This window comes from Corylus avellana, chromosome ca7 (genome assembly GCF_901000735.1).
Source record: "Corylus avellana chromosome ca7, CavTom2PMs-1.0".
Lineage (NCBI taxonomy): Eukaryota > Viridiplantae > Streptophyta > Magnoliopsida > Fagales > Betulaceae > Corylus > Corylus avellana.
Genome location: NC_081547.1, coordinates 13197674 through 13207274, shown reverse-complemented (window position 1 = coordinate 13207274; position 9601 = coordinate 13197674). Strand labels below are relative to the sequence as shown.

The following is a 9601-nucleotide window of genomic DNA, read 5'->3' as shown; positions in this document are numbered from 1 at the left end:
TTTGTTATTATATAATCATATAAATTATAGTAATAATATATTAATATTTAAATTGTGATTTAATTATCTCAAAAAAATTGTGATTTAGTGATCAATTGATTATGTTATATGTATAAATATTATTATAATTATAATTATAAAAATATATTATATAAAAAGGCGGTTAGTGGTTACGGTTAGGTTAAGCGATTAGAGGGCGGTTACCCCTACTACAACTATGTCACAATGTTGAGGTAGCAGTTTAATTAATTTTTGGATTATTTTTTAACCATAACTGGTATCCCTTAAAATTTTTAAAATATGAGATTCTCAAAATTTAAAATTTAAGTCCTCTATTACATTTAACGATCTAAACAAATGTAGAGTTTTGTGTGTTACCGAGTAATTTTAGTTTTCAACACGTCAAACCCATTTTCCTCGGTGACGCAAGAAACTCTGTATTTATTTACACCATTAAATAAAATGAGTGGTTCAAATTTTAAAATATGAAAAAAATTTAAAAGAATCTCAGCAAAGGACACAATATCAAGAAAAAAGTTGCACTCCTTTTCCGACTAGAATCCATAACCTGCACGCGCTCCTTTTTTAAGTCTCCAGTCAAAAAGGCGCCCAAATTTGGTCCTCCAAAAAGAAACCCTAAACAAAACACAGACCATAAGGTAACAGAACACCAAAAGAGAAGAAAAAAAATAAAACATTCAAACCAAAAACCTCCAAAGACCAAAGTCCCCAAAGAAGCCAAAAAAGAAAAAAAGAAAAAAAGAAAAAGCAAAAAATATCTCTCTCTAATGTCCCAAAAATCCTCCTCTCACTCTCAGGCACGTCAATTCTCAACAAAACTCTCTGTATGTCTTGTTTGCTTCCGCTGTTCTTATATGTTTATTCAAATGGACATTCATATGCATATTATATATGTGTGAAATCCCATAAAGAAAGAATATTGTAATATCTTTGCTAACGCAAGTAGAAAAAAAAATATGGCATTTGAATCGCAGTCGCTAAAGAAGAAGAGCTCCGCTGGGGTTTTTGGGGACGTGTTGTACGGCACCATGATGCTTCCCAAAGAGCTTGAGATCGAGAAGGAGAGCAATTTCGAACTGAGGTTTCAGGTTCCTGACGTCGGGCGTGTCATCAATGTGAGTGTCAGATCTCTGTTTTGTTTTGTTTTTTTATTTTTTATTTTTTTATGTATGAGTTTTGCTTGGTTGCCGGGAAAATTATGGGAAAAAGAAAAGAAAATCAAGAGAGGCTCTGGGTCATTTTAAAGGGTCAAGAAAGGAAAGCCCAACGGAAAGGAACGCCGGCGTTGTTCTTTTTATCATGAATAATTAAATAGTTGTTACAGGCTCATTTGAATCTTTGCAGTTCTGGGATTTCTTCTTTTGATAGATAGTACGACTCACTCACTCACTCATATGGGATTGAACCCTTTACTTGGGGATGCCATGTGTAACACCCTAGCCCGTTAAGGCTTAACGGGCTATGTTTGTTGGAGTAATTCTATTCATTACGCATCCTCTCCTCCCAAGGCTTGTGGCGTGGTTCCTCCAATCAATACCAAATGCTTTGAGGGACTATGCCATATAGGCTTTAGGAGATGAGGGAGTGATGGGGATGATCTATAGCATTATTCATGTTTGTTAACCATGAAGTCTTAGAGGCGCCAAGTTTACATAATAGGATACACAAAGCACATCAAACCACTAAGATGCATGCCATGAAATAAATGTTTTATGGAAGCATAAGGTCAAAAATTAAATTGTCTTAACAAAAATCAAACGAATAAAGTGGCTTTTCCATTTGTGTCCAAAGGCACTTATTTCAAAAATAACATCAATAGGTAATCATGTAAATGCAATCTCCCCAGTAGCCTAAACATCTCAAACTCCTATGGCGTTCATCTCATCCCCTGAAAAAAAAAAAACAGAAGGGTGGGCGAAATGCTTAGCAAGTTGACTTCTTGACCCGTTCTAAAACAATGTAATTAGAATACGTTATACTTGAAATTCTTACTTAGAAATTAACTTAGCTTTTCTTATAAAATTCTCAAAAATGTTCTTATGGGGGCTTAGGTCAGAAATAGTCCATTTAGACCTCTTCCTAACTAGGTTTACCATCTAAGGCCCATAAATTTCAAAAGCCCAAACTAGGTAAGTTTGCTGAAATAACTTATCCTTTTGCTTAATGACATACTTAGAATCTTTTACTTAGTATGATATGGATCAATTTGGGTTCTCTTTATGTTTGGGACAGAAAGTTCCAGGACATGAATGAATGCTTATGATGAATTCATATAGTTTAACATGTTTTATCAATGTTATGCAAAATATAATGTAAAACTAATATTTTCAAGACAATTTACTTGGCCATACTACCATGAATTGGCGAGGGTTTACTTGGCTGGTGCATGTGTTCTTCTTTTATAAGTTTTTGTAAACTTTTGTGTTTAGATCAGAACATAAAACGAATGGCTTTCATAAAATTCTTTTGACATTCTAAGAAATCTATGCAACACTTAACAAATTTCTACAAGTCTTAAAACTTTTATCGTATCATTTGATGTCTTTAAAATGCTGCCTTATTAGATTATTTTCAAATCATGATTTCATATTTGCAAACTAATGTACCCTCATTATCTAGGCTATATGATTCGGCCATGATAGCATATGAAAATTAAAAGGAATTGAGCATATAGATGAGCATAAAATCATGTGATCAAGGGAGAGAATCTAACCTACATGCATTTGGCTACCCAAGAAATTTTCATGTCATTGACCAGATTATGACTTCTATGTAAAGATGGAGATATCTAAAAGGTATTTATGCCATGAAATCAGTGACTGATCATGTGAACATGCATGAGATTTACAACTACACAAAATCGGCTAACTATATGATAGCATGTTATTATCTTGAAGAATCTGATATATAATGCTCAAGAACCTCACCAATCATGCTCTGAATGCATTCTTAAAACACAAAACATGAAGGAAATAAGATTACTCATGTTGGATTTCTGATGTGGTAAAAGAAATCTGGTTGATTACTTGCTGTAATTGCTGCTTTGGTGCAGGAAATAAGAGTGGTGATTGGGTGATTCTATAGCTATGTAATTTCGGTATTTGAGAGAGGATTGTGAGAGGACTGAAGGGTTGAAGTGTGTGCTGGAAAAATGAAAGATGAACAAATGAATTGGATGAGAGAATACTAAGTGGTTGAGTGGATTGAGAAGCTCCAAAGTTGACTAGTTCAAATAGCTAGTTTTTAGGAATTGGAATTTGAAATTTCAAAAGGGCTGCTGTAGTTGATTCTTTGGCATTTGAAACTTGAATTATGGGAGTCTAAATGTTGGTTTAACAACCCAAAAATCGTAGGTCTGGAGGCATGGTTGCTGGTCATTGAAGTTTTAACTCAAACTAGCTAGATTGTAGGTCTTTTTGCTTGAAATTCGAATGACAACTAATGGCTGATTTCTAGGTCTTTTAAATTCGAATTTTGGAACTGAAATGCTGACAGTTTGAACCAAGAATTTGTGTGGAATGAGGGCCGTCTGTTCCTCCCTTATAAAACTCGAATTTCAGCCCACCTTTCATGCAAATTTTTTTTTGATAAGTAATATCAAATTTTAACTTCTAAAAACCTAAGTTTGAAATTCAAAATTTTTCCTACATAAACTATATGAACTGGGACTTATTTTTTGACTAAAAATGCATGGAATGTATTGTCTAATTCATGCTAGCCATCTTTTTTAAAACTTGTTTCAAAATTTTAAAGCACTACATGCATGCATTTGTCCATCTAGGTTTTAGTTATAAATTTTTTCTTTTTAAAAATGTTAAGTTGATGTTATGAACTTACCTACATGTTATCAGATGCGAGGGAATACTACTTAGAGCACCCTTCAATAGCCATTGAGGATCTAATGCAATCAGCATATCACATTAGAATAACCCGAATTAGATAACGTGCCAAAGAATCATCTTGCAAGTGAGCATCTTGCATCTGCAAGAGTCTCCTATCCAGCGAGTATAGACATGGACTTCTCTCCCTCTCTTTAATGTGATTTTCCTAATAACATTCTTTGTATGTCCACTGGTTCTTGCCCTTTCCATGTGTATGTGTATTTTTTCATGAACGCTTTGTATAACAGTATTGTTTACACCCCGGGACTTCCCATTGGAAAATTTTGTACATGTTATGCTATGTGATGTTTCCCCAATTCAGTGACTTTTCTGTACCTACAATGTGGTGCGGTAGGATATATTCTTCCTGCACCAGGGAATGAATATGTCTAGGACTTCTTGGATAGGCTTTTGTGGGTTGCAGTACTTCATGTTCCAGTTTCTTCGTGGACTTTCCTACAGTAAACTTTTGTTGTTTTTGTTTTGATAGGTAATCAGAGAAATTTTATAGAAACTTTCCTACAGTAAACTTGAGTGAGCTACGTGTTCAAGTAGTCCAAATATCATATTTCTTTGGCTCTAATGATCATATCCTTGGATTTGATAACTGGGTTATTAAATAATATCTTTGTCTAGTGCGGTTTGTTGTTCCCATGTATATTAAGTCTTGTGTTACTAGAATTTCATTTTTTCCAATTATTGCACAGATTTTTTTCTACTATTTATTTCTCCCTATTTAAGGTTACTTTTGGCACTTCATTTAGGAGCTGAAAGAGACAGTATTTTTTCTCGTAATTTTTTGTAATGGGTTCTGTCAAATTGACATCCTTTGATGTACTTCAGGATTTCTTGAGGACTAGAGAAGTTGGTGAGTTTCTTAGTGGGGCTTTAGCAGGGGCTATGACCAAAGCTATACTTGCTCCTCTTGAGACCATCAGGTTGGCTTTGGTTATTTCTTACTTCATGAACTAAATGCATATCCTATCACATTTTATATATGATGTTTATAAACTCAGACATCTACAAGCATAATACTTTACGTATCAGTTCAAATCAGTAACAGAAAATTTTCATAGTTGGAAAAGTCAAAGGAGTGTGTAACTTGAGTTGAGATTTTCGGCTGCCTTCGTCAGACATGACCTTTTCTTTTTTTCTTTTTATTTATTTATTTATTTTTTTAATTGGAGAAGAGAGATATTGAAGGAAAATTCAAATTTGAGGTATTAGCACTAAATTTAGGATGATAAAATCCCTTTTAAATGATACCGTCCCTAAAGGGTTAACCTTCCACCCATAGGTTTTAGTTTTAAATCAAAAAATATTAGAAATTAAATATTAACTTATAAAAATTTAACAAAAAAAAACAAAAAAACAAAATCTAGCAGGACTAGGAAGAGAAAGATTTTTCTACATTTTATTTTTTTTATTTTTTTAATAAAGTCACATCAGACTTTGGCAGACACTTGTTTGACTTTTGGCAGCCTGATAGCAGGACTCGTGCAACTTCTCAGGCTTACTTAAACGTCAAAGGCTTAGAACCAAGATTATTGGCATTACATATTTCTGATTAATCATTATGGAAAATGGTTCTTTATGCTACATAGTCTCCCTTTTGTTCCTTCGAAGTTCATTTTGTTGAGGTTAGGGGTGACTACTAGACATGGAAGGTGACTTATAGGATAAACAATTGGAGGTAGCTTTTCCCAAGGCTCCATCCCATACAAAGCTGATTTGATCTCAGGTAGAGGCCAAAAGACTTGGAGCCTATTTGTGATTGCGTTTAAAAAATAGAGCTTTTAAGTCAAAAAGCGCTTGTTGGCAAAAGATTCATTTTTAAGCTTTTGCCAAAAGTGCGTTTTGGTCATTTTTAGAGTAAAAATGTTAAAAAAGTACTTTTGAAATTTTTTACCAAACATACCAGCTTTTGTTTGGCACGGATTTTTAAGTACTAAAGGTACTTTTTAAGCTCTCTAACACAATCCCAAACATGCCCGTATGGGCTTAAGCTAGCTGGAATCTTAATGTGACAATTTGGTGTATTTGTCAAGTGGGTAGTTGTAATTGGTTTCTGTGTAATGCTCTTTAGACCATTGCAGTTATTGAGCTGATTTATTTTGATACATAAATGTTGTTGATTGTAGAACTCTTGTTCTATCGGAACCACAAGAGCTTGAGATAGTAATTGATTTCCTTGAGGTTTGTTAAGTAATTAATTAATTTTTTAATACCATGTAGTTAAGTTTATATGATGTATGTTGGCAGTATATACTTATATGCCATATCATTATTCTAGAATACATCCAGGTAAACTTTCCACATGATGAAAGAATCAGTCGTTTTTAAACTGGTTTTATTTTAAGTGAATGGCCTTTGGGTCAAATGGCACTGCCACCCTCAATAAGTATCGTGATGAGTGTGGTATTGACCAATGGGGAAAAAAAAAACAAGATAAGAATGGTTACATTTTCAAGGGTTTATGCCCTTTTTTGAGCACATATTATACGTAAGTAGATTATTTTGAACATTTCTATTAGAGGTATTTCCTTCTTTTTCTTTATATGCCAATCTCCATTTTGGTACATGTTGCTCATTTTTTAAATAAAGTAATGCTGAGCGTTGACTTACTACTAATTCTACTTATTTTGTTTCTTAAAGTTGTGTAAATCACATGTTCAATCGATATCATACCTAGTGGGACCACCAAAAGACAGTGAACTCTCACATACCAAAAAATCTTGAATGACCAAGTTACGGTGCTCACATACATCAGTGACTATCTCAACCCATCCAAGTCAATCTAGGAAGTTAAATGATGTTCAAAAGGTTTCCTTATCCACACTGACTTTCTGAAGATTTGGACCTTAATTAAATTGGACAATCTGAGGCGTTTCTCTTTTTTATTAGATTTATCATAACTAAATGTGAGAAGTGTTAATATATGTAGTCTGACTTATAACATGTGAAATATTCAGGACAAGAATGGTGGTTGGTGTTGGATCCAAACACATTGGCGGTAGTTTCGTTGAGGTGATTGAGCAGCATGGTTGGCAAGGATTATGGGCTGGCAATGCAATCAATATGCTCCGCATAATCCCAACTCAGGCAATTGAGCTTGGAACATTTGAGTGTGTGAAACGAACAATGACATCAGCACAAGAGAAATGGAATCATGCTGAATGCCCGAGGATGCAAATTGGTCATGTGAGTTTGAACTTTTCTCTCTCCTGGATTTCTCCAGTCGCCGTGGCTGGTGCAGCTGCTGGAATTGTTAGCACTCTTGCGTGCCATCCCCTTGAAGTTTTGAAGGTATTTGTCCTATGGGACATCCTTGTGAAAATAAAAATTTTAGAATCTAGTCAGGCACTTCTTTTATGTTGTTCTTGGACATTAAATTTTGTCTTTTATCTATTATTACACAAAGAAAATTTGGTGGGGACACCAGACACAAGCCACCCATCACATGCATGTATGGACATTGACGTTGGAGGATGACTCGGCCAATGACCTTGTGGTTGGGTGCTTGAGAGCTAGAGACATTATTATGGGCACTTGCCGCACTTCTGTTATTTTCCACATTTTTATTTGTTTTGTTATTTATTTTTCGGACTGGTTGTGTTATTTTTCTGATTTTGGGCGTTATGTTATTTTAGTGGGCTGTTAGCCCAAGTATCACTAGGGTTAGGACTAGGGTTTAATCCCTAGTCTATTTAAGGATAATATTTTACTTTGATAAGGAGCTTTTGATGAATAAAATTGATGGAGTATTTGTCTTCTTCTTTCTGAATTTTCTTCTCCCGCTTCTTCTGCTTATTCCTTTTCTTCTCTTACTTCTCTTCCCTGCTTCTCTCTCCCTTCAACTTCTCAACTTCTTGTTGCCCTGCATCACAATCTATGCTGGTCTATTTCATGATGATATTATATATCCCTTACGTTTATATTTGGAAATGTCTTTATTGGCTGTTTCAGTTGGCAGTAAATTTTGTATTATGTATTCCCTTTTGTTAATCTTCAATGATTTTGAAGTTTGATGATATTTAAGACATCAAAGAATGTTGCTCCGAAACTGATTGTTTTCCTTCTAACTTCTTATTACAGGATCGGTTGACTGTCAGTCGTGAGGCATACCCTTGTTTAAGCATTGCAATTAGCAAAATTTATAGGGATGGTGGGATTGGCTCCTTTTATGCTGGTATCGCACCTACACTGATTGGAATGCTTCCTTACAGTACTTGTTACTATTTCATGTACGATAAATTGAAGAAATCTTACTGCGAAGCAAAAAATAAGAAGTCTTTAAATCGTCCAGAGATGCTGCTGCTTGGAGCTCTTTCAGGTGAGAAACATGGCCTCTATAATATCATAGGTCTTTATGAAATTCTCTCTTGGTTGCTTTCAATATGCCTAAAAGAAAAGCTCATTCAATTCCTTTTGACAAAGATAATGAGAAATTGACATCCCTCTCCACTTCCCAATCATTTTTTTCTCTTCCTGTTGATACTGAAAACGTTATGAAGCCTAATGTCTGAACTAAAACTCAAATCTTTCCCCATGTATGAGCTTCACAGAACATATTTATTAGGACTCGATTTCTTATTTTCTTGTATTTGCATCTTGGAGACAAGGTTTCACATGTATAAATAAGAAAAAGGTAAAAAAAAAAAACCCTCAAAATCTGTTTAAATTAGCATGTGATTGAGTGCCAAAATTGGCAAACTTCCTTGGTCAATATGCCTCGTATTTTTGACAGAGGGAACATCATGCTTGACAAGTGTAAAGGACTGATGGGGCCGATTGCAGCATTCGGGAGCATTTGTACTTTATCACTGTATTACTTGTATGCAGTATATTTGAAGCTTTACATTCTACTCTAACTATGCAGCTTGCCCGAGGAACCTAAATCTATATTGGACTCGTGTTTGACTCAACTATTTAATTTTTTATTTTTTATAAGTAATTGGAATTTCATATACTTTATACGTTGCCAGGTTTTACGGCTAGCACAATTAGCTTTCCATTGGAGGTTGCCAGGAAGAGACTGATGGTGGGAGCTCTACAGGGCAAGTGCCCGCCCCACATGGCGGCAGCACTTTCAGAAGTTATCCGGGAGGAAGGTCTGAGGGGACTCTACAGAGGGTGGGGTGCTAGTTGTTTAAAGGTCATGCCATCCTCTGGCATCACTTGGATGTTTTATGAAGCTTGGAAAGACATATTGGTTGTTGGAAATGGTCATCTATGACAAACGTCCACCATTATTACACACATTGTTTAAATTACAAGGTGAAAGTTATCAATTAGGATGCTGAAGTCTGTAGATGGTTTTGCCTTCTTAATAGGCTGGGGAAGTTATGGTTTTGGGCGAGGGCTTCCCCATGTTATCCACAACATTGTTGACTTCCGACCAAAGTTTTGGTCATCTTCAATTTTGGTACATCAAAGGTTAAATGTATTTTTTTTTTTTTTTTTTTTCATGTCAGCATAATAGAATGTTTACCCTATGTGTTGGATCTTTCTTTTCCTACCTATTTTCTTTGTACTTTCTGCTTTCGATCAGCCATGTGGCTTAGTGACCTCAGCCAGGCATAAATATTCTATAATTACAAGGAATGACTCAAAAGCACAGCAACCCACTTAGCAACATGTGCTCTATAATTAGCCTTTCTTCCCACTTTACATGCTACCCAAGACTTCAAACGAGAAAC

General features: G+C 35.0%; 1 protein-coding gene across 2 annotated transcripts; it reads left to right on the top strand.

Annotated features, from left to right (window-relative positions):
• The first annotated feature begins 669 nt into the window (after positions 1-669).
• Positions 670-9396, top strand: LOC132187246 (probable mitochondrial adenine nucleotide transporter BTL1). Of its 2 annotated transcripts, XM_059601492.1 has the most exons (6): positions 670-845; positions 996-1136; positions 4746-4840; positions 6875-7208; positions 7998-8235; positions 8888-9396. In XM_059601492.1, exons 1-6 carry the CDS (start codon positions 789-791, stop codon positions 9136-9138), a joined length of 1116 nt encoding a protein of 371 aa, XP_059457475.1. In that variant the 5' UTR covers positions 670-788; the 3' UTR covers positions 9139-9396. The 2 variants fall into 2 exon arrangements, with proteins under 2 accessions (XP_059457475.1, XP_059457476.1); XM_059601493.1 differs by lacking the exon at positions 670-845 and having other exon boundaries at positions 879-1136.
• The last annotated feature ends 205 nt before the right edge of the window (positions 9397-9601 follow it).

Coding starts and splice junctions, on each gene's coding strand:
- LOC132187246 (XM_059601492.1), top strand. CDS start 789: ATGTCCCAAAAATCCTCCTCTCACTCTCAGGCACGTCAATTCTCAACA. Junction 846..995: donor AATTCTCAACAAAACTCTCT/GTATGTCTTGTT, acceptor TTTGAATCGCAG/TCGCTAAAGAAGAAGAGCTC. Junction 4,841..6,874: donor GCTCCTCTTGAGACCATCAG/GTTGGCTTTGGT, acceptor TGAAATATTCAG/GACAAGAATGGTGGTTGGTG.